The following is a 21,992-nucleotide window of genomic DNA, read 5'->3' on the forward strand; positions in this document are numbered from 1 at the left end:
GCTCTGCGCGGGAGCCCCTAATTTAAATGCTCAAGTAGTTCCTCGTCGTTGACGTAGAAGCCATCGTCATCCACTAAGTCGTTGTCGTCCAGCGGCTCCTCAGTATCCTCGTCTCGCTCCTCTTCGTTGGAAGCGTCGAGAGCATTGATGTACAAAGAAGCCAGTGCGGGGATTTGGTGAGAAGGAGTGAAGGGCTTGCCGCGGCAGGGGGCAGTCTCGTGCCTCATCTGATGGTCATCCTTGCCACATTTGAAGCAGAGCTTCAAGTCAGCTAGACGCTTCTTGTCTTTCTCTGACCGCTCGAAGGCCATCTTCTTGTACGTATGCGTGCTGGCGGCGTTGTTGTGACCTGGAGTGTCGGGTGTCCGGAAGGTGACCAACTTTTGGGTACGGCTAGCACCAGCGGTCTTCGTAACGGGAGTTAATTTTCGGCCAGCGTCAATCTGTTGATGTCCCTGGTCGATGTGTTGCGCTCGCAGCAAGAAGGACTGGATGGTCTCATCCTTGTGAGATCCGGCAGTGGTCGCGATAGCTAACCCGGGTCGCATGAACTCGCGAGCGTATCGGATCTGGGTCGCGTTCTTGTGTTTGAGGATTCGCATGCAAGAGGTGAACTTAGACTTCCACTCCATGAACTTCTGTCCAGACTTGTAGCGGAGCGAGCCGTCGGCGATGAGGGTTTCGGCGTCAGCTTCCCGATCATAGGTGAGATACTGGCTGTCGAGAGTCTCTAGGAAATCTAGGAAATGGCGAGCTTTGACATCTCGGATGTGCTCGTAAGCTTCGCCTTGAATGCGGAACTTGAGGTAGTCAACCGCTTGCCAGTCCTCTGGGTATGTGCGACACTTGGCCACTGCCATCTCGCGCCACCGCTCGTAGTCGTCGTCGACCTTGCCCTTGAACGTCTCAAGTTCTGGGAGTTTGTAAGAGAATCCTCCACCGGCGGTAGAGGGCGCGACGGGCGGCGGTCGCGGTACTGTAGGAGCGGGGGCGTATGGGTTCGATGATGGAGGAGGTAGCGAGGCGTCGCGCACGGGAGTACGGTTATCCCATGGGGTGTACCCAGCTCGGCGAGGATCTTGTGAGAGTTGGTCAGCGGTACCATCTACAGGTCGCTGTAGCAAAACGCTTGATTGTACAGGCCGTACTGGGTCGTAAGATCGCTCGCGCCGCCAGAGGGTGTACGGCTGATAGTTGGGTTCATGTTGCAGCAGTCGGTCGGTGACCGTTTTTGTCTCACGTCTAGCCTCGGTGAGCTGGAGGTTGAGCTCATCGTAAGCCTTATCCTTAAGGGCGAGAGCTTCGTTCTTGTTCGCCTCCATGTTAGAGTACTTGACATCATACTGGTTAAGCTCGATAGAATAGCGATCAGCTTGTCCTTTGAACTTGTCGCAGAGCTCAGCGTTGGCCTTAGCTTGGTCTGCCCACCAGTCGGCGCTGTCAGACTCCTCCTTGAGCTTCTGTGCCAACTCTGCGTAGTTAGGACCGCTCTCCGGTTCATCGGCTCGGCGGGATAGGTCCTCAACCTTCTGCTTGAGTTCATTGCGTTCGGTGGCGGCAAGGTCGCGCTCAGCGGCGAGGGCTTTGAAGGCGGGGTCATCGCGAACGTTGGGGAGTTGTTCTGACGCAGCTTTGAGCTTTCCGATGTCCGAGGTGAGGCGTCGGATCTCTGTCAGCTTCTCCTTGTACAGGTTGCTGCTAACCATGCCAACTTGTAGTTGTTTACTGTTCGAAGTTTCATCAAGGGCTGCTTCAACATTCGCTAGTCGGTCTCGTAGAGCTTGAGTCTCTCCTTCATTGCGGTCCACAGTCTGCAGATGCCTATTGATGGCGTCAGTGCAGTTGCGTAGGGAGACTAGCGTAGAGACAATAAATCGCCACCAGAAGTCGGGACGATCCTTCACGTTCTTCTGGAGGTTACTAGAGTTAGTGACAGTGAAGTCGTTGATGTTGTGGGTGATGTTGCCATCAGTGCGGATTCGGCCTGTGCTAAGGGAGTAAAAGGCATTGCTGTGCTCGTCAGGTTCGGGATCCTCTTGTAATTCGAACCACTCGGTGTCAACGGTATAACGGAGGTAAACGTAGTTAGAATCTTTGAGGTATTCGAGCAGGACGTCGTTGATTTCGATGCCGACAATCTCGCGTGTAGCAGTCATGGGCTCTAGGTCGCCGCTAGCTGATACTGATGGCTGGGATGACGGATGGGCTGCCAGAAGCATGCTCTCTCGGCGGTTGGAGAGGCAAGCTCGTACTGGTACGAGAGGCGGGCCCATCTGTGATTGAGTAGGATCCTGGGAAGCTTGCCCGAAGGTGGCACCGGTGGCTGAGGTACCTTGGGTATTCTGGGTATTGGCCGGGTTTGCCATCGCGATGATCTTTTCGTGTGTGTTGCGCAGGGCTGACCGTAGGGTCGCGCTTCTCGAAGCTCGATGCCTTGCCTTCTGCCTACTTGTCCGTTGATGTAGGTGGACCTGTCCTTTACCAGCGTTGGTGACAACCCCACGAGCAATACTTGCCTGTTGAGCCTGGTGTCTCTGGTCTTTTCGTGTGTTGCGCAGGGCTTACCGTAGGGTCGCGCTTCTCGAAGCTCGATGCCTTGCCCTCTGCCTACTTGTCCGTTGATGTAGGTGGACCTGTCCTCTACCAGCGTTGGTGACAACCCTCACGAGCAATACTTGCTTGTTGAGCCTGGTGTCTCCACCCGTGGGCTTCTAGCGCAATACTTTGCGATCCTCGTCGTCAAGACCTAACCCGTCGCAGAACGTCTTGTTCTGCCCGATGTAGCAAGTCGCAGTTGCTCAATCGGCGGCGGCGCTCGGCGCGGACGGTGTTTCTGATAACTGAGCCTGATGCGAAGTATCCTAGGTATGTAGGGGTTGACACACAATAGTGTAAAGGCACTAGTACACTGCAATAGTTAGGATGCCTCTAATAAGTGAGATTGTGTGTACAGATCTATATACAAGTACGAGGGGAACTTTATTATTCCTCGCACGGGCCAACTGCCAGCGTGGCACGTGATTGTATGGCACGTGATCGCGTGAGGGATCGTAGGTTTGATCCATCACATCGCAGCCGCTACGAGGCTAGATATGGCTTACCGTGCTGTTATGTAGTCTCTAGGACTTAGTAACACTCTTTTGTAAGTACTGTAGACGCTAGGAGCTAATACACAGTGCTGCAGCGAAGCAACAATGTTATACACGAAAAGAGAACTGCTTGTAACTTTTACACAGAGGCGGTAATAGCAACGTAATTTTTAGATAGAAGGAGTGGGAGGTGTTTATAAATAGCCCTAATACATAACTAATAAAGGATTATAGCTACTACTGTCAGATAACAGGGTTCTGATGGGAATCATAATAATTGTGGTTGAACGTGTGTATTGTCGTGTGTGGTGCAGTCTCGTGAGGGATGAGACGGAAGGTCGCCCTGTCCTAGTCCCTCTTGGGACTAGGGGGTCTACGTAACGTGATGATCTCCAACTCCGTTGCCTTCCACCCAAAATCTACCTCATATCTGACACACCCCTTCAGCTCAAGCTACGCTCTGGGCTGGACAATCCTCCGCTTGTACGACTCCAGGTTTTCCTGTGCCGCTGCGGATCATATTTAATGTCGCGGCATTATGGTGCGGTGCCTGCGATCTCCATGCTCTCTATTATTATTATTATTATTATTATTCCATTTGAGTCCTTTTTCAGTCAGAGACTATGTAGGACTGGGCCGAAGGCCGTTCTATCTGGTTTTGTTTATCGTACAGTTTGGGTGTTTGTTTGGCTATGGCAGTTTAGGCTTGCTTCTAGCTAGATACTCGGTGTCTAGCTAGTGCCTGGTGCTAAAGAGCAGTTTGGTGAATAGAAAGAGATGTGGCAGCGGGCTCTTATGACAAAGGAGAAGGCAGTGTTTTTAGTTTTATACAGTGTCTCTCTGTGTGTCGTCTGTTAGCTGTCCTTGGTACCATTTTCTTGTTCCTATTCTAGTGCTAGTAATAAAAGCTAAAGTGGCTTCTATACCGGCGCTAGTATGGAGAAGTAGTGGTAGAGTTCCATGCTCTCTAAACGGTTAAGCAGTCCTTCTATTTGTCCTTCCTTAACGATAATCTTATCCTTAATATCTACCAGCCCAACGTGTTCAAGGAACTGGCGCATCTTGTTGGCGGGTAGGGACTTGGTGAAGCCGTCGGCGATCATATCATTGGTGGGCGTGTACACAACCCTGATCTTCTTCCGCTGTACTTCTTGACGTAGCCAGTGGTTGTGGATATCAACGTGTCGGAGTTTGGTCGTCAGCTGGGAGGTGTTCTCGTTGACCAGCCGGATCGTTTGTTTGTTGTCGCACTAGATCGTGATCGTCGAGTCCTCGAGCTTGATACCTAGCTCGGTCTGCAGTCGTACGAGGAACTGTGCCTCCTTCGCTGCTTGTGCTAGAGAGAGTAGTTCCGCTTCGGTTGTCGACGTCGTGACCGTGTCTTGTTTGTTTGCTCGCCATGCGATCGCTCCTCCAAATAGCTTGAGGATAAAGCCTTGAGAGCTCTTCCGGTCCACCGTGTTGTCTGCAAATGACGCGTCGCTGGCTACTACTAGGTCGTTGTTTCCGCCAAATTGTAGCCCGAGGGCGCGTGTGTGGTGGAGGTAGAGGAGGACACGATCGGCGGCTCGATGATGCTCGGTGCTCGGGTTCGTGAGAAATCGTGCGAGTCGTGAGGTGGCAAAGGCGACGTCAGGGCGCGTATTGACTGCCACGAACAGGAGTGAACCAATCTTTCGTTGGTATAGGTTGATCTCGGCGGCCGTTGCAAGGTCTTTCCTTGGCAACAGCTCAATTTGTGCTATTGGCGTGTCATGTCGTATCGTACGATCAGTGACGAGTCTAGTGATCTTATCAATGTAGGCGGCTTGGGAGAGCCAAACCTTCTGGGCTTCATAGTCTCTAATAACCTCTAGTCCTATAAACCACTTAAGGGGTTCTCCTCCGGTAAGGGTGTACTTCTTCCGTAGCTCTTCCACTGCCTTGTCTGCCGAAGCCCTCTTGTTGGGGTGATTGCCGAGAATAATATCATCGACGTAGAAGAAGATGAAAACTCCGTCCCGTATCATGCAGCAGGGCTCGTGAGGCACTGGAAGGAAACCCATACTCGTGAGGTGCTCGGTGATGTCTTTCTGCCACAGGAGAGGGGAGATCCGGAGGCCGTACAACGCCTTGTCAAGCTGGAGTATCGTGCCGGGCCGGGCATAGCCTCTGGGCATGCGCATGTAGACCAGTCGGTCAATGAGCGCGTGTACGAAGGCGTTTGCAACGTCGAATTGCCTAAGCTCTAGGCCGAACCGAGCAGCAATAGCCATAAGCATGCGAAACGATCTTCCAGTAAGTGTGGCGGCGTAGGTCTCTTGGGCGGTAACATTGTTCTGCTGATCGCCTCTAACCACCAGCCTTGCCTTGCACTTCTTGAGTCGAGACTGCTCGTCAAGCTTATAGGTGTATACCCACATCGAGTCTAGAATTTGGATCCCTTCTCTTCGTGCTCGAAAGCTTGGCACCTCCGTCCATGATTCAGTCTTCTTATGGCTATCGAGGTGTTCTTCCTCGGCCTTCTTGAAGCTGTCGTAAAACGGGTGACTCGGCTTGAGACTGTTTGGCGAGGGTGGAGGTGGCAGCTCGCTGAGATGGGGTCGATATCCCTTCATCATCTTGCGGGTAAGGCTTGCATCATCTACTCGCACCCCTTCAATGCTCTGAACGTTTCCCGCCAGTAGGCCGGCAATGAAAGCTGCAGCCCACGGCTCAGCAACGTATGCTGGATGTCTTCGTACGTTTCTCGCTGTCGGATCGGCTTTATAGGCTGCAATCCTAGGCTCAGCAACGGTGGCTAGACTTAGTGCGTTGAGTGGAGATCGGAGTCTGTCCCTTTTGCTCAGGAGAGACACTCGGTGATCAACCGGCTTAGCTCTATCCGTTTTGCGTAGGAGGTCCATTCCCAGCGTCTGTATTCTACGGGAGTGAGGTAGGACTGGATCTTGTCCCTCATCACTACTCCCGGCAGCGGCTGGAGGCAACTGCTCGTATCCAACTGAACTCATCCACTGCGCGATAAACGCTGCAGGTGGGGTGCTCGGTGGCGTAGGATAGGGTATTCTCTTCCTTCCTGCCTTATCGTATTGGGGTTGTTCTGGTGGTCCTTGGGAGTCGCTCACTGCCTCGTCCTCATAGAACGTGTCTGTCTCACTGTTCTGCTCTTGAGGAGAAGGGGGTAACTCTACCGTACGGATCCACAATTGAATCTCTTCGAGAGTGCTGTGCATAAGATTATCCATGACTTGCTTCTCACTTCCATCGAAGATTGTACACTCATCGAAAACAACATCGCGGGTACTGATGACCTTCCCCATCGACGGTACCCACACTCTGAAAATGTTGGATGATCGATATCCAACGAGGTATCCAATCCAGGCCTTCGGGTCAAGTCTTTGCAACCGTCCCTTATGCCGTTTCGTGTCATCCGTTATCGCAAAGGCCTTGCAGCCGTAAGTGCGTAGATGGGACTGATTTGGCTTACGAGGTGACGTGACGACTCCGAGTTGGTAGGCGACTCTAGTGAAGAACTCTTCGTATGGTGATCTCTAGCGATTTGAGTATCGGGGCGTTCGGTTGTACAGGTACACGGCGGATCGCACGACTTCTGGCCAGAGCTCCCACGGTAGGTTGGCGTCAAGGCGCATTGCTCGCGATTTCTCCTTTATCACACCCCCTGAGCGTTCTGCTCCCCCATTCTGGGCTTGGGTATCTGGTGCAGAAGGCTCAACGGCAATGCCCTGATCGTCTTTCCATCGTTGTGCTTCTGTCGATCGGAACGTCTCGTTGTCAGTCTCGATAACTGCCACCGTGATACTAAATTGCGTCTTCATGAAGGTGACGAATGTTCGGAGGGCTCGGATAATAGAATGGGCGCTGTGGCTCTTGAGGTAGAAATCCCAAAAGTAACCAGTCGCTCTGCACACGATCAGCATTTGCGTCTTCTCCTTCGTATTACTTCCGTCTTCATAGTCATGAAAGTCAATGGCTACTCGCTCCCCAGGTCCATTATGGATCTCTCTGGGTGCTCTTCTTATTAGTCTCTTTGACTTTGATCTTCCACACGCGTCACATTCGACGGTGGGCAGGCCAACGATCTTCACCCCTTCAGAGTGATGCACGAGATGTTCAAGTGCCTGAGGTCCTGGGTGACCCATTCGTTTGTGCCATATCATCGCTTTGGCTCGTTGCCTTGGGTGCCGGGTGCGTGCAGTGGTTGCAAAGCTACCCTGTGGTTGTTTCACATCGTTGTATTCGATAACCCATTGTCCGTATCGTTCTTGGAGTGTAGCAATTGCGGCGTCATTGCGTCTGCGCAGTACTGTTGGGTTTGACTTGGTATCCCACCACAGACCTTGTTGGCGGAGTATCCTAAAAGAGACGAGGTTGCAGTGCAGGTCAGGGCAGTAGGCCACGTCGTACAGGTGCAGCAGTCGTGTGGGACAATCTCCTTGCACTCTGATGACGACAGTACCGTATGCCTTGATCCATACTCGTGCATTGCCTGCCCATAGGAAGTCTCCTTGTCCAGGTTCTCGGGTGTTTGTGAATCGTTCGATATCGTTTCCTACGTGGCACGTAGTGCCCGAGTCGAGGATAAAGGATCGTTCGAGTGGATACCTAGAGTTCTTAGTCATAAAAGATGAAGCAACAATTACTAAGTTAATCGCTCCAATCTCTCTACCATACAGTCACTCTTCGGACGTAGGCTCGATAGTTGGCGTAGCTGATTGTGACTTCTTGATCACAGGTGTCCTTGATCGAGGTCGCTTGCTGGAGCGCACGTCGTCTTCCAGGTCAGGCGTATTGCTAATCCTGTTCTTCACCATCTTGGTGATGTGGTCTCGTGGTTGCCAACCCTCTGGAGCCGTGTCTGGGAATGCATACCAGCATTTGCTGAGGGTATGGAAGCCGTCGCATGCCTTGCACTTCTGCGATGAGGTTGATCCTCCACCGTAGGGATGTTGGCGCTTCTGCATGTTGCGTCCTCTTCCTCTCTTCTTCTCATTGTCTGGCTCTTCGTTATCCAGTGTCGGTCCTCCTGCGGCAAAGGCCGCCTTGTTCGATCGGCTCTTCGCTGGGTGCATGAGTTGGGCGTTCTGTCTAAACTGAAGGAACATCTCCGTGGCGGTAACAGTAGGATCGCGGAGGCCATGTACGATGAAGGATGTCGTCCAGGTGGAGAAATGTTTAGATACTGATGATACGAAGTCCTTCTTGATGAACTGGTCGTTGAGGCACTCTGGCACTCCGGTGGCCCTGCCTTCGGTAACGGCGTGATCGACTTCAGTGAGCCAGGTGTCCCATTGGGTAACTACTCTCATTGGCTTCATTGCTTCGTGGTATCTTCGTGCTTCGTCAAGCTCGTCCTCTGCTCGCACACCGACGGTGGCGGCAAGCTTAGTAATCCAGTCTCGGTACGGCTGGGAGGGCTTGCAGCAATTAGTGAACAAGTGTGCGGACACAGTAGTCCTCATAAAATCGGTAACCTGGGCGAGGTGGTTTCTCTCTCGCTGGTACTTAGTGTCTTCCATCTTGTACGCCTCGATCCTTCCTTTGTAATCTTCTACGTCCTCTTTGTATGACGCCTTGCCAGTGTTTGACAGGTCGGAAACACGGGTAGGGACAAAAGGAGGCGATGTCGCAGACAGTGGGTGTTCCGATTGATATTGGGTTGTATACGCGTTGATCGCGGCGGTCGAGGGCTGGTAAGCGTCGACTTCTGGACGTGTAACGGCGCGTGGCTCGACAAGTGGCTGGGACAGCTGTTTCGTGTCGAAAAGGTGCCAGACGCTCAAAGGTACGCATTTGTTTTCGAGTTGCGCAATCCATTTGATTCATTGTGTGTGATTGGTGAGGACTATAGTCTGATCGCGATTGTAGATAGTCGTCATTTTTACTATTGTCGTCGCGTTTGTGCGACAGCGTGATTTCGGTTGTTTTAGTAGGTAGTGCTTTAATAGTAAAGGCGCTGAGACTCTTAATTGTCAGATAACAGGGTTCTGATGGGAATCATAATAATTGTGGTTGAACGTGTGTATTGTCGTGTGTGGTGCAGTCTCGTGAGGGATGAGACGGAAGGTCGCCCTGTCCTAGTCCCTCTTGGGACTAGGGGGTCTACGTAACGTGATGATCTCCAACTCCGTTGCCTTCCACCCAAAATCTACCTCATATCTGACAACTATCAACATGTGCGTAGAAAGCGATCTGTTGAAAGTCAAAGTACCCCTCATTTGTCCCAGCACGGCGGGTGTCCCAGCACTCAGGGAGGGACATTAGTAGCATTGTCTTTCCCTTGCCAGGATCGCCTTTCACCCATAGCAGTCTGCTTTGTTGGTCCTTATGCCACTGCCTAAACGTGGTGTTGTCAAGGATCCAGCGGTAGGAGTCTGCTAGTAAAGACTGTCCCTGTATGACGAAAAACCCCGTGTGCCGAAAATGACCAATTGGATCACAAGGGTCGCAGAGAAGTGTGTGATCCTTGCGATCCGATTGGTCATTTTCGGCACACGGGGTTTCTCGTTGTACAAGGACGGACGTTACTAAAATTCAAGAGTCGTTGCAGCTTGAGCGCAAGGTGCTTAAGCAATGTTGGTAGTTCGTTGCGGAGGGATGTTCGACCCACAGGAATGGACGTTAGGTACAATCGGAGGATTAAAGCAGCTGATTTATCCTATCAAAAATGGGATTTTGCTAAGTATACTGTGGGTTTAATGTACAGGACTGCTAGATACAGGTAGGCAGTCAGGATAAAATACTAACGCTCTGACGCCAACAGACTCCGGGGGCCACTGCTCGCCCAACATAACCTTATAACAGTGAAGCGTATGTTTATAATCCTGAACATAGTCGCTAATATACTTCTGTGATGTGAACGCTCGCTGTAACTTCCGCCACACGTACATGCAGTGTACATGATGAAACTCTTCTGTGACCCAACAGTGATCATAATCTCCTTGAAGGACCACTTCTCGAGGCATAGGGGATGTTCCGTTTTCTGTATAGAAGTATTCCCAGTCCTTTTCTGCCATAAAATCATTTACTATTTCCTCGTCATAGCATTCAGGCGTTTCCCATGACAAACTTTGAATGTCGAATTTACATCCACGATGGCGAGCCTCCGTAGAATTAGATCCACAATTCGTCCATGTTTGTATGGATGCGGAAACGCTGTTTGTCGTGGAAGGCGAAATATTTGGCGTATAAACTTGATGTGTATGTAACAATACCCATAGTATGGCAATCAGCAAGGATGTCGTAATCGTCCAACCAGTCGCTAAGGCCAGGTTGCTAACAGGTTTATATCGAGCGAATGGCGTACGTGCAGGTTTATCAAGCTCTTCATGTAGTAGAGGACTGTAGCTATCGCTGTCACTTTCAGGCATTACTGAGATTTCTAAATAGTAGATTAGCGCACTTCAAATTTACCAATAGTTAAAAACAAAACTCACTCCGGTCTTGACTCAAGTTTGAAAACCGGAATTTGAAAAATTGCAGATACATTAAAATGATCAACACGTTTGTAGAGAAGGCTGCAATAGTTTATGAATGGATGTATATTCCTTCTTCCCTTTAGGTATGCTGTTGTTATAAACTTAAATTGATTGAATTTAAACTGATTCAGCCGACCGGACTGACTGAACCGACCGGACTGACCGAACCGACCGGACTGACCGAACCGACCGGACTGACCGAACCGACCGGACTGACTGAACCGACCGGACTGACTGAACCGACCGGACTGACTGAACCGACCGGACTGACTGAACCGACCGGACTGACTGAACCGACCGGACTGATTGAGCCGACCGGACTGACTGAACCGACCGGACTGACCGAACCGACCGGACTGATTGAGCCGACCGGACTAACTGAACCGACTGAACCGACCGCTTACTAAGTAAAATACATAGTTAATCTTGGCTGATAGAACTATTTTTATAGTCCTATTGGCTAGGTAGATAGGGACAAAATTCATTGACCTATATCCGAAGCTTCTCCTTGGGGTTTGGGAGTATCAGCGCCGAGGTGATGCCGTTATGTGATCATCTAGCCGTAGGGTAGCCCCTACTTGTGTTACAAGTAATAGCAGGAAGGATTCGTTCCCTGACAAGAAAGACGAGTGGTTGCAGAACACACTCGGGTTCACGCCAAAAGGTGATGACCATCGCTGGGCGATAATGATGTGACTCGGCATCCCGCCAAGATGGAATACCAGGGAGGATGGGACTGGGAGCAATGAGGATATAAGGATGGATGGATTTCATTATTAATCTCGTTGTGGTCAACTCAAACTGTTCCTTCTTACTAGTTACTTTACTTAACAAGATTGGTATTCGTTAGTCTATAGCAATATAGATTAGTGTTAACACGGGGGGGGGTATACTCAGACTTTTCATTAAGCAAATCAAACAAACTTTGGACGCTGATTTGGTTTGTTTGTACAAAACTTGGAGTTGCATTTGAATTGTTTAGTTTGATAGTGTTTTAGGAGACTGTTTGTTTGAAAGTTTGATGGCTGACGTGATTTGTCCCCAAGTTTTTGAGATTTGTCCCCAACCAAAGTACCGAAAATAGCAACTTTTGCACTGCACAATCCAAATTCACTACAATCACAAGTGTAATTTTTATCTCTGAAGCCACAGATACGTCTCGCATACTTAAAAGTACCTCTTGCCTACTTTTTGTAAATTCTGATAGCGATGGGAGCGAGCTGACTGGAGTTGAAGTTGACGAGAAGCTACCAACTTCAACATGCAATTAAACCATAACGTGGACTAATTAGAGGCTCAGAATTCTTAAGAAAGCTGCGCGAGACCTAAACGTAAGTTATTACGTTCAATCATTCACTTACATCTTTGCTGGCGTTGAGTTTTGTGCATGTAAAACGATTCGGTACTTTGGTTGGGGACAAATCTTAAAAACTTGGGGACAAATCTCAGCAGCCAAGTTTGATAGATTTGATACCGTTTAGGTGCTAATGTAATCGTACCTCGTACAAATTACTAAGCTTCGCTGTCCCACTTGCATATCTCGTATATTGTAGCTACCTCAGCGTCAGTTATGTCGCCTGAATTGTAGTCAGATGGAGGCTTAAAGCCAGCGTCGCGCCAGCTTCGTATACACTGTATTGCTGAAAGCAGTTGTGACCCAATTTTGCGTCGCCTTGGCTCTAATAAATCACCGAGCTCGCTGAACAGCCGCTCGCACTCACAACTTGAGGCCGGTATCGTTAATATATCGATCGCCATATGCGCTAGGTTGGGATACTTCGGGCGTAGGCTTATCCAATAGCTAACAGGATTACTACCTTGTTCGAACTGCTCCTGCGTCCAGCGGAGTTCAAACCGTCGCCAACGCTCCAGCTCATCCATCTCTGTCACCTCAACAATGCCATAAGGCTCCGCATTGACGAGCGCGTTGATGGCGTCATTGATACCGCTTGAGAGCCGCACTGGTGGGCGACTTTGGCGCTGTATTTGCGGCTTATAGAACGCCTAAAGTTGTTTTAACCTAGCGTTGTTTGCCTTAAGCCAGCTTAGTTTGTCGCGCCAGCTGTTCTCACAGTAGTTCTTGTAGTATGGGTGGAGGCAGGTAGCAGCAAACACACCTGAGATCAATCAATCAAGCAAGCTGACAGCCCCCGGCTTGATTGATTGGCTGTTTGTATGAGATTTGGCTGGATTGATTGAATTGGCTTGGCGGAAAGTTGTCAGCTTGATTGGTAGCTTGGGTGCTTGATTCCCAAATAGGAAAGTTGTATATATTTTTTGGTGTTGAGTCTCAGCCGTCGTCCCATGTATCTAGATCGTCGTCTTCGCCCACCCACTGGCTAAGCTCGTACAAAACGTCCATCTGCTCGTCGGTAAGCTTTGATTGGCCCATATCGTCGTTGTCGCCGCCACCAAAACCTGCCCGTCTCCATCGTCGTACTGAGTGTAGTGCTGCTAGTAGCTCAGGTGATATACAGCGTCGGCGAGGCTCTAGTAGATCTCCGAGCTCACTGAAGACGCGCTCACACTCACAGCTTGAAGCGGGTATAGAGAGTATAGTAAGCGCCATCTTACTAAGGTTGGGATATTGATCGCGCAGCCCGAACCAGTATTGTATAGGATCGGTGCCCTTGCCAACGATTGGCTCGCGCTTCCACTGCTCATACTCATCCTCCTCAGTATTGCCGCGTGTGGGATCAATAATGCCGTCAATCGCGTCGTCAATATTGCCCGGTTTCTTCGGTGCGCGTGTGTAGCAAGGCCTCGGTAACGGCAGCGACTTGTAATCCGCCCACAGTGCCTGGAAATTGAGATTATTAAGCGCCAGCCAGTTAGGCTTCTCAGCCCACGCTTGATCGCAGTAGTGTTTGTAGCGAGGATAGAGTATTGTAGCAGCGTAGTAAGCTGGCGAGTCGTTAAGTTTGGCGTAGTACTCGTTCGCTTTGAGTAGCGCTGCGCGTAGATTGATAGGAAGGTGATCTTCGGGTGCCTTGTCGTGAGCGTTATGGACTACGCAATCGTAGTAGAGGAGGCGAGCTTCTAATTAAGTGAGTAGAAACTCAAACGTTGGGATCACCTCAGCGATCGCGCTAAAGCTATACTCGCTACGTCCCTTAAAGCGCTTTGTACACTCTTTGAGTGGCCTAAGAACCTCTATATAGTCGGTAATAATAGCCTAATTAGCAGCTGTGAGGCCGTCTAATCTCATCTACTGTGGAGCAGCAGGCCGATTTTTGCCCCGTGAGTCGGCGTAGATATCCTCTTTTGCTGTATTTTGTATGTGGGTGTTCGCGTACGCGTTGATGGCCGGCGCGAGCTTTATAGCTCGCTCAAAACAGTCGAAGTATGAGTTCCAGCGTGTGACTACTGGCTTTATTGGCTATAGTATCGTGAGCTTGTCGTCTGCGTCGTGAGGTAGCTCACGGTAAGCTGTACGCTGCGCCTTCTTAAAAAGATTGTACTGCTGCGGTGTGTAGATATAGTTGATAATATCGAGAAGTACGCCTAAAGGCCCGTGCTTTCGCCACTCCTTTATAAACGCTGCCTCGTTAGTGAGCTCGTCAACTCCCTCGTTGTTGTATAAGTCTGCATCTCTGCCCCAGAGCAGTCTCTGCCCAATCAGATTAATCGTATGAGGGCCACAGCGGAGGCGTCGGTGTATAGGATTGAAGTTAAGCTCGTGGGCAATCGCAGCGACAGCGGTGTCGTTATTAGAGGCATTGTCGAGGACGAAGTAACCGAGTGTACGCTCGCTTATGCTAAACTGCTCTAAGATTGATAATACAACCTTAGCTAATCGATCGCCGGAGTAAGCGCCTGTGAGCTGAGGCAGCGCGATAGGCAGGTCTCGGAGCTTGCCATCTGAGTTGACGTAGTAGGCGACGATACCGAGAAACCCGCGCTTGCCGCCTTTCGTCGTCCATCTGTCAAAGCTTATATAGATCTTGCTAAGCGATTGTGACAGCTCGTAGACGACGCAGGGCCTGAGCCAGTCAAACAGTCGTATAACGTATTAGGAGACGCTCTTGTGGTTCTTCTAGAGCGCTGCTTCTGCAAGTGGGTTGGCGATAGCAATTAGGCGTCGAAAAGCTGGTGTTTCGAACTCAGAGATGGGGTGGTTGTTCGCGACGAGCCAGTCTACTGCGGCAAACCTAAAGCGCTGCTTGCTAAACCCATTAATCTAATTAGCTACTGCCTGTGAGATAGGGACTCTCGCAGTGGTGAGCGCGTTGTAAACACTAGCAACTAGAGTCTTGCCTAGTGCTACTAGCCTATGGCCTAGTTTCTGCTCGCTAAGGTGGCGCGCGGCTGACGAGACTGCTGCGCTTGTATTGTATAACCTAATACCAATATCCGTGAGCTTGTGCTTGAAACACCAGTGGCAGATAAAGAATACGCGGGTTGGATCTTTGAGAAGAGCGACGCGATAGCCGTGGCAATAGATCTAACTCCGCTTGTGTTAGTGCGTCGTGATAGGCTTCGTATACAGCTTAAGGCGACCCTAATCTATGCCATTATAATTGTCTTCGAGATGGGCGTCAAAAGCCTCATCTACAGCGTTGTCGGCGGCTTCAGAAGACGGAGCGAGCGTAGCTTGCTCACTGCCCTCGGCGGGCGCGACGATAGCGTCTTCGGGCTGCGACTCGCGTAATCGCGACTCGAAAGTATGTGTATATGGAGGCGGCGGAGATAGAGCAGATGGCTGAGATTGATATAACTGCGAGTCGATCGCGACGGGCTGGCTCGCAGTGCCGCGCGCGCGCTTTCTAGGCGAGGGAGCGCTATCAGAGACGCGTTTTTTGGGCGGCATGAGGGCGACGATGAGGTGAGGTATACGGCGATAGATCTGCAACACCAAAAGTATATAGTATTGTGGGTGATGGAGATGGAGATGGAGTATACTATATGAGACGACGCGCTGGCTGCTAGTTACACGGAGCTATCGGATATTACTCAATGTTACACGGCGTAACTAAAACACCAAAAAAAGCTCAGTATAGAGCTTTTACAGCTATCTAAGCTGCCTCATGGGCTGCCTCATCACCGAAATCTACTATATACTTAAGGCAATCAAGCTATCAATCTGAATCAAGCTCACGGAAAAGCTCAGCTGGATTGATTGCGTTTTTGTATGAGGTTTGGCTGGATTGATTGAATTGGCTTGGCATCAATCTTCCAATCAAGCTATCAAGCTAGCTTGATTGATCTCAGGTGTGGCAGCAAAGTATGCGGGTGATTTGTCGAGCTTAGTGTAATACGCGTTAAGCTTTGCCCAAGCTGCGCGTATTATTATTATTATTGTTGGTAGGCCTTGTACGATCGTACGGGTGAATAACAACAATGAGGTTCTTCTGGTGACTGGTATTGGTATTCGTATTGATTCTCTACGAACATAGCTGCTACGAAGGTACACCTAAGCTCTGCGCAAGGTGGGCCGAAGTCGGGCCGAAGTGTCAAGCAGCCGACGTCTCTATCGATACTCACGATCCGACAATTATTATTATTATTATTGGAACAAGGTCTCCTCTGGTGGTATGACTACCATAGGGAACCGAGTAGAGGTATGTTAGGTCACCACGTATTGGATTGAACTACACTAAGAGCTGTTGTTCTGTCTTCTTATTATCATGATGATCTGGGGATTTACATGACAGATCATCATTCCGCGTCGGTCCTTCTGCTCGGGCTTACTTCCACGAGCCTCATCCCCGCCGACCTGGACTGAACCTTACATCTTCTCAACACTCCCCCTCAGGGCAGGTCCGGTCTAAGGACAACTCCTAATTGGTTCTTGAATTTCTCGAATGCGACTCGCTGCAACGGCTTTGTCATTCCATCAGCCACCATATCTACAGTTGGCACGTAGGCCACGTCGAGTTTACCTTGTTCTGCTAGGTCTCTGATAAAATGATAACAGACGTCGATGTGCTTTGATCTTTCGTGAAGGTGAGGGTTCTTTGTAAGTGCAATGGCACCCTGGTTATCTCCTAGCATCTGGACCTTGTTGGTGTCTTTTCCAATGTACTTTGGGAACCCAAGATCTCTGAACATTTGAGCAATCCACTGGCCTTGCTTACAGCATGTTGATAGTGCGATGTATTCAGATTCGCAGCTTGACGTTGCAACAGACCGTTGCTTCTTGCTAGACCATGATATTGGACCTCCGTAGAACATTGCAGTGCTCCCTGAAACGCTCTTTCGGTCTACCATGTCGCTTGCCCAGTCAGCATCAGAGTAGATGACAAATTGCGAGTGTACTCCCCCTGGTCCGTAGCGTAGCTTCATTGTTACTGTCGACCTTAGATATCGTAGCAGGTTCTTCAACGCATGGCCATGATGTTCTGCTGGATCGCTCATGTATTGGCTTAGCTTTCCGAGGGTGAATGCAATGTCTGGGCGTGTAAGAACCATAGCAAACATAAGGCTCCCTATCACTTGCTGGTATTCAGTGATGTCGATTCGGGTGTCGTTGTTAGTGGCTGGCCTAAATGACGTGTAATCTGCGGATGGAATCTTCTTGTCTCTGTGTTGTTTGCTAGACATTCCAAACTTGTCAAGTACTGCGTGTATGTACTGTTCTTGATCGAGGTAGATTGTGCGGCGCTTTCTGTCTCGCGTAACTCGTACTCCAAGGATCTTATGAATCTCCCCTAGGTTCTTGGTGTTGAATCTTCCAGAAAGCTTCTTGTAGAACCAATCAATTTGAGCTCGATCTTTTGCGGCAACAGCAATGTCGTCAACGTAGACGAGGATACGGAGTTGTTTTTCTTCGTGGATAAACATGCACGGGTCGGCAAGGCTTTGCACGAATCCCCATGCCAGAAGTTCTTTCTTTATTAACAAGTTCCAGTCACGAGCAGCTTGTTTGAGTCCATATAGGCTGCGGAGAACTTTAAGGACGTATCCTTTCTTAACTTCTACTCCCTGGGGTTGCTTAAGAAAGATCTCTTCCTTCAAATGCGACTCTGTGAAAGCATTCTTGATGTCAAAGTGAAAACATTCTAGGTTTTCCGCTGCGACAGTGGCCATAAACAGACGTAAGGTGTCCATGCGAACTGTCGGGGCGAAAGTCTCGTTGTAGTCTGTTCCGTGTACTTGCGTAAAACCTCTTGCCACAAGGCGTGCCTTAAACCTCTCAACAGTCCCGTCGAGATTTGTTTTGACTGTAAAAACCCACTTTGAATCAACCATGTTCGCGTCTTTTGGCTTTGGAACTTCCTCCCAGGTTCGATTCTCCATTAACGCGATTATCTCTTCAAGTATTGCTGCTTTCCATTGCTTTCCATACTTTGGGTCGTTGATAGCTTGCTCGTGTGTCTGGGGGATCTGGATTCCTGCGATCTCGGTTGCTGCAAAAGCCTTCTCAGATAGTCGTGTTTGCTCTTCTATAAGGCCAGCTTGGGCTAGCATAGCTTTAACGATCTTGCTAAATCTCTCGTCCTCAACAACCTCTTCGTTAGACCTCTTTCGTTTGGCTTGTCTGGTGAAGTATCGTGGAGCCTCCTCTTCTCGTACAGACTGGGTATACGGTTCTTCGGGTCCCTCTTCGTCCACAAGATTAGGAACCCGCTCATCAGATGGTGCAGTAGGGGGAATAGTCGTTAGCTTCCCTGGTCTTCCTCTGTGACGCTTAACTGGTTCGGGAGTTAGCTCTGCCGACGACAGTTCTATTGGGTTCTCGGGAACTGGCTCCACTATTTCTGCAGGAGATGGTTCCATTGGTTCGACAGGAGATGGTTCCATTAGTTCGACAGGAGATGGTTCCATTAGTTCGACAGGAGATGGTTCCATTAGTTCGACAGGAGATGGTTCTATTGGTTCTGCAGGAGATAGTTCCATTGATTTGGCAGGAGGTGGTTCCATTGGTTCTGCAGGAGATGATTCCAGATCCTTCCTAGGTCTTCCTCTTGGTTTTCGGTCTGGCATCGTATTCTGCGTCCCTTGTGGTCCAGCTGGTATGTTTCGCAGTCGTAGTTCAACTTTTCCTCCAGGGGTGTATTCGTCCACTGATAATCGGCTTGTCCTTGAGGTGTATCCAAGCTCTGGCGAATAGAACTTGAACTGCTTGTTTGTTGTCTCAGAATATCCCATGAATACTCCAACTCTGCCACGGTCCACGAGCTTGTCATGTCGTTGGTCTGCTGGAATCGTTTTGGGGTTGATGTAAGAATAGCATTTGCTCCCCCATACACGGATGTGGTCAATGGATGGTTTCGTTCCTGTGAATGCCTCTTCAGGACTGACTTGCTTTCCATTGATCGTGGGTCCTGTGTTTGTGCGGTTTCGCAGGTATGCGTCTGCTTCGACAGCTTCATCCCAAAACTCAATTGGTAAACCAGCGTCTTTCAGCATTGCTCTCATATCAGCTTCAGCGGTTTGGATGTTTCGCTCAGCTGGTCCATTCTGGTGTGAGGAAGCAATTGTTGTAGGCTGAATTTCCACGCCCTGTGTAACTCTCCATTCCTCGGCTTGCTGTAGAAGTTCTGGTGCGTTGTCAGTTCCAGCAGCTTTAACCTTTTCGCCAGTTTGATGTTCTACAAAGGTCTTCCAGATTTGGAGTTCCCTTTGTGCGTCTCCCTTTTTCTTCAGCGGGATAACCCAGTTTTTTCGCGTGTAACTGTCAATAATAAGGAGGAACCACCTGTTTCCTCGCAGAGATGTTGGAAAGGGTCCTGCAATGTCAAACTGTACTAAGGCTAGCTTCGTGGCCTTATGCTCTCTCAGCTGCTTAGGGATGCTGTTCTTCATTTTCGTCAGAGAACACACTTCGCAGATTTCTATCTTCTCTGGAACTTGAATCTTCTTCTGGAGAGTTGTAACTTCGTGGAGTTTAGCAATCTTTGCAGGTCCTAGGTGTGCGAAGCGTCTGTGATACAGCAAGTATCTCTCCTTTTCATTAACCTTAAGCTCGCTCTTAACTGGTGCATGGAGTTCCGTGCCTAGAAATGCTGTTTCTTGGTATCCATCGGCAATGTGTGACACTACGTAGAGGCCGTCGTCCATAGTTGCTTCAATAATAACCTTCTTTCCTAGTTTGAAGTATAGTGCGTGTGAATTGAAACGACCCTTCAGGCTTGCTGCGCAAATTCTTCTTCCTGATAACAAATTGACTCCAAGGTTAGGTACAAGCAGTACTTCTGACAGCCATGTCGACGATCCATCCTTACACACCACTTGAGCTTCTCCTTTCCAGTCCGCATATAATTCTCCCCCTCCAACCCGAACGACTCTTCGTTTGATCTTAATCATTCGTCTAAATAATGAGGGTTGGTCAGACATGTGAGAGGATGCGCCAGTGTCGGCAGCCCAGGTAGATGGAGAGGCCTTACCGACGATGTCTTTTGAGAGACGGCATGTCTCAATTTCCTCGGGTTCGGAGTCTGAGGTCTCAGATAATTCATCTGACTCTGAATTGACTTCTTCGGCTCCATATGCTTTGCCAGTCCTTTTGTGGGAATTCCTTTGCTTAGGTGTCTTAACGAGCAGCTTAGATGATTTCTTAGCGTCGTATTCCTTAAGGAGCTTTCGAGCTCTCTCACGTCTTGGGCAGTCTCGTACGCCATGGGCTCCATCACAAAGGAAGCATTGGACCGTGAATTTGGCACCAGATTCGGAGTCAGACGATAGTGGCGAGTTCTTATGATTTCGACGCCTGTAAGGCGGAACATACTTCTCCGTCTTTCGGAATGCTGGAAGAGCTTTTTCGTTGGCGTCTTGCTGGTCTCGAACCTCCTTCTCTTCCAGAAACTTAAGTTTCTGTTCAACCGTGAGGTTAAGTTGGGCGTTTAAGGTGTCAATCGTAGTCTTGAATTCTTTCGGAAGTGATCTGATAAGAACGAGTAGTAGTGCAGAGTCCTTGTAAGCTCCGTTGGTGTCGGCGTCTGCTGCTACAAGTTTACGTCGGTAGTCCTTTAGCTTCTCCCATGATCCAACAATCGTGTTCCCGGGATTAAATGTGAACGTTTGAATTCTAGTCATGTATATGTTGGCAGTTGTGGCGTCAGTTTGGGTGTACTTCTTTTGTAGGTAGGCCCAGAATTGGAAGGCAGTATCGTATTCGTCAATGAGGGCTTGGTCATCCTCGCTAAGCGACCGAAACAAGAGATCGATTGCAGTGGCTTCATCTTCTAGGTACTTGTCTCTTTTTTCAATGTTGACGCGGATCTTGGTATGCTTGTCTGTTTCAGCAATTTCCAACTCTTCCATAGCCTCCGTTAGTCTACTAGCTGTTGCTATTTGACAGTGCTGTACCAGATTTTTCTCGCAGACATAGAAGACTTTCTTCCCCTTAAGCTTGACCTTGTTTCGGCGAAACCAAGTATCGTGGTTTTCGGCTGTGAGCTGGGGGATCTTCCATTCTTCCTTCTCTGCAGCCATCTTGTGCGGGTGATGCGGTTGATTCGGGCGATGCGGGCGATGCGGGCGATGCGGGCGATGCGGGCGATGCGGGCGATGCGGGCGATGTTCTGCGGGTGGTGCAGTCGTTATCGGTTCTCGAGCGTGGAGACGGTGTGTGTAAGTATGGTTGCGTGTCAACCGCGTTGTACACGACTTTTTCTCTTTTCCGATTCCTGCTTGAATCTAAGTCCTTCGTGACTTGGGTGAGTGTTTTTGATTCCTTCTCGAATCTAAGTCCTTCGTGACTTGGTTAGGTGTTTAAAACCAATAACGTTGGGTTAGGCAACCGGGCTCATAACCTATTGGAACAAGGTCTCCTCTGGTGGTATGACTACCATAGGGAACCGAGTAGAGGTATGTTAGGTCACCACGTATTGGATTGAACTACACTAAGAGCTGTTGTTCTGTCTTCTTATTATCATGATGATCTGGGGATTTACATGACAGATCATCATTCCGCGTCGGTCCTTCTGCTCGGGCTTACTTCCACGAGCCTCATCCCCGCCGACCTGGACTGAACCTTACATCTTCTCAACAATTATTATTATTAATCCATTAGAGTCCTTTTTCAGTCAGAGACTATGTAGGACTTTGGCCGAAGGCCTTTCTATCTAGGTTTTTCTAATGTACATGGTTTTTGGTATGGTTTGCTATTATGGTTTTTATTGAAAAGCTGGCACTATTAGTAGTAGTATGACTACCTAATAGAGCGCTCTCTAAGGCACAACGGTAGTGGTGGTACGACTCGTATTGTGTTACGAACCTGTGGGAAGGGGCACGGCGGTTAAGTTAAGGAGCGTCGGCGGGATAGCTGACCCCTCCATATGTGACACGGGAACTTAATCACGTGACCTCCTCGGCTTGGCATGCACGAGGAAAAGTCTTGGCACACCCCTCGTACATACGCCACCGAGGAGTGCTCCTCGCGCGTCAGCCACCGAGGAATCCTCGGACTCCTCTGAGCGAGGACAGCGAGCACCATAGGTATATAGCATTAGGCAATGAGCTCCTATAGCTCATTGTGTTCAAC

General features: G+C 49.5%; 8 protein-coding genes across 8 annotated transcripts; all 8 read right to left on the bottom strand.

The window, feature by feature from the left end:
• Positions 1-17: 17 nt before the first annotated feature.
• Positions 18-2,366, bottom strand: PtrM4_056790 (uncharacterized protein; the record flags this gene model as incomplete). The annotated part of the gene is made up of 1 exon (XM_066105277.1): positions 18-2,366. The coding sequence occupies one exon, from the start codon at positions 2,364-2,366 to the stop codon at positions 18-20; it is 2,349 nt and encodes a 782-aa protein (XP_065963904.1).
• A 1,643-nt stretch (positions 2,367-4,009) lies between these two features.
• Positions 4,010-4,192, bottom strand: PtrM4_056800 (uncharacterized protein; the record flags this gene model as incomplete). Its single annotated transcript, XM_066105278.1, has 1 exon — positions 4,010-4,192. One exon carries the CDS (start codon positions 4,190-4,192, stop codon positions 4,010-4,012), a length of 183 nt encoding a protein of 60 aa, XP_065963905.1.
• Positions 4,193-4,339: 147 nt separating this feature from the next.
• Positions 4,340-6,388, bottom strand: PtrM4_056810 (uncharacterized protein; the record flags this gene model as incomplete). The annotated part of the gene is made up of 1 exon (XM_066105279.1): positions 4,340-6,388. One exon carries the CDS (start codon positions 6,386-6,388, stop codon positions 4,340-4,342), a length of 2,049 nt encoding a protein of 682 aa, XP_065963906.1.
• A 231-nt stretch (positions 6,389-6,619) lies between these two features.
• PtrM4_056820 (uncharacterized protein) lies at positions 6,620-7,708 on the bottom strand (the record flags this gene model as incomplete). The annotated part of the gene is made up of 1 exon (XM_066105280.1): positions 6,620-7,708. The coding sequence occupies one exon, from the start codon at positions 7,706-7,708 to the stop codon at positions 6,620-6,622; it is 1,089 nt and encodes a 362-aa protein (XP_065963907.1).
• Positions 7,709-7,762: 54 nt separating this feature from the next.
• Positions 7,763-8,605, bottom strand: PtrM4_056830 (uncharacterized protein; the record flags this gene model as incomplete). Its single annotated transcript, XM_066105281.1, has 1 exon — positions 7,763-8,605. The coding sequence occupies one exon, from the start codon at positions 8,603-8,605 to the stop codon at positions 7,763-7,765; it is 843 nt and encodes a 280-aa protein (XP_065963908.1).
• A 3,383-nt stretch (positions 8,606-11,988) lies between these two features.
• PtrM4_056840 (Dimer-Tnp-hAT domain containing protein) lies at positions 11,989-12,445 on the bottom strand (the record flags this gene model as incomplete). Its single annotated transcript, XM_066105282.1, has 2 exons — positions 11,989-11,995; positions 12,078-12,445. The coding sequence occupies 2 exons, from the start codon at positions 12,443-12,445 to the stop codon at positions 11,989-11,991; spliced, it is 375 nt and encodes a 124-aa protein (XP_065963909.1).
• A 2,620-nt stretch (positions 12,446-15,065) lies between these two features.
• PtrM4_056850 (uncharacterized protein) lies at positions 15,066-15,374 on the bottom strand (the record flags this gene model as incomplete). The annotated part of the gene is made up of 1 exon (XM_066105283.1): positions 15,066-15,374. One exon carries the CDS (start codon positions 15,372-15,374, stop codon positions 15,066-15,068), a length of 309 nt encoding a protein of 102 aa, XP_065963910.1.
• Positions 15,375-16,315: 941 nt separating this feature from the next.
• PtrM4_056860 (UBN2 multi-domain protein) lies at positions 16,316-20,941 on the bottom strand (the record flags this gene model as incomplete). Its single annotated transcript, XM_001933707.2, has 1 exon — positions 16,316-20,941. One exon carries the CDS (start codon positions 20,939-20,941, stop codon positions 16,316-16,318), a length of 4,626 nt encoding a protein of 1,541 aa, XP_001933742.2.
• Positions 20,942-21,992: the final 1,051 nt, after the last annotated feature.

The sequence above is a fragment of the Pyrenophora tritici-repentis genome, chromosome 2 (assembly GCF_003171515.1).
Source record: "Pyrenophora tritici-repentis strain M4 chromosome 2, whole genome shotgun sequence".
Lineage (NCBI taxonomy): Eukaryota > Fungi > Ascomycota > Dothideomycetes > Pleosporales > Pleosporaceae > Pyrenophora > Pyrenophora tritici-repentis.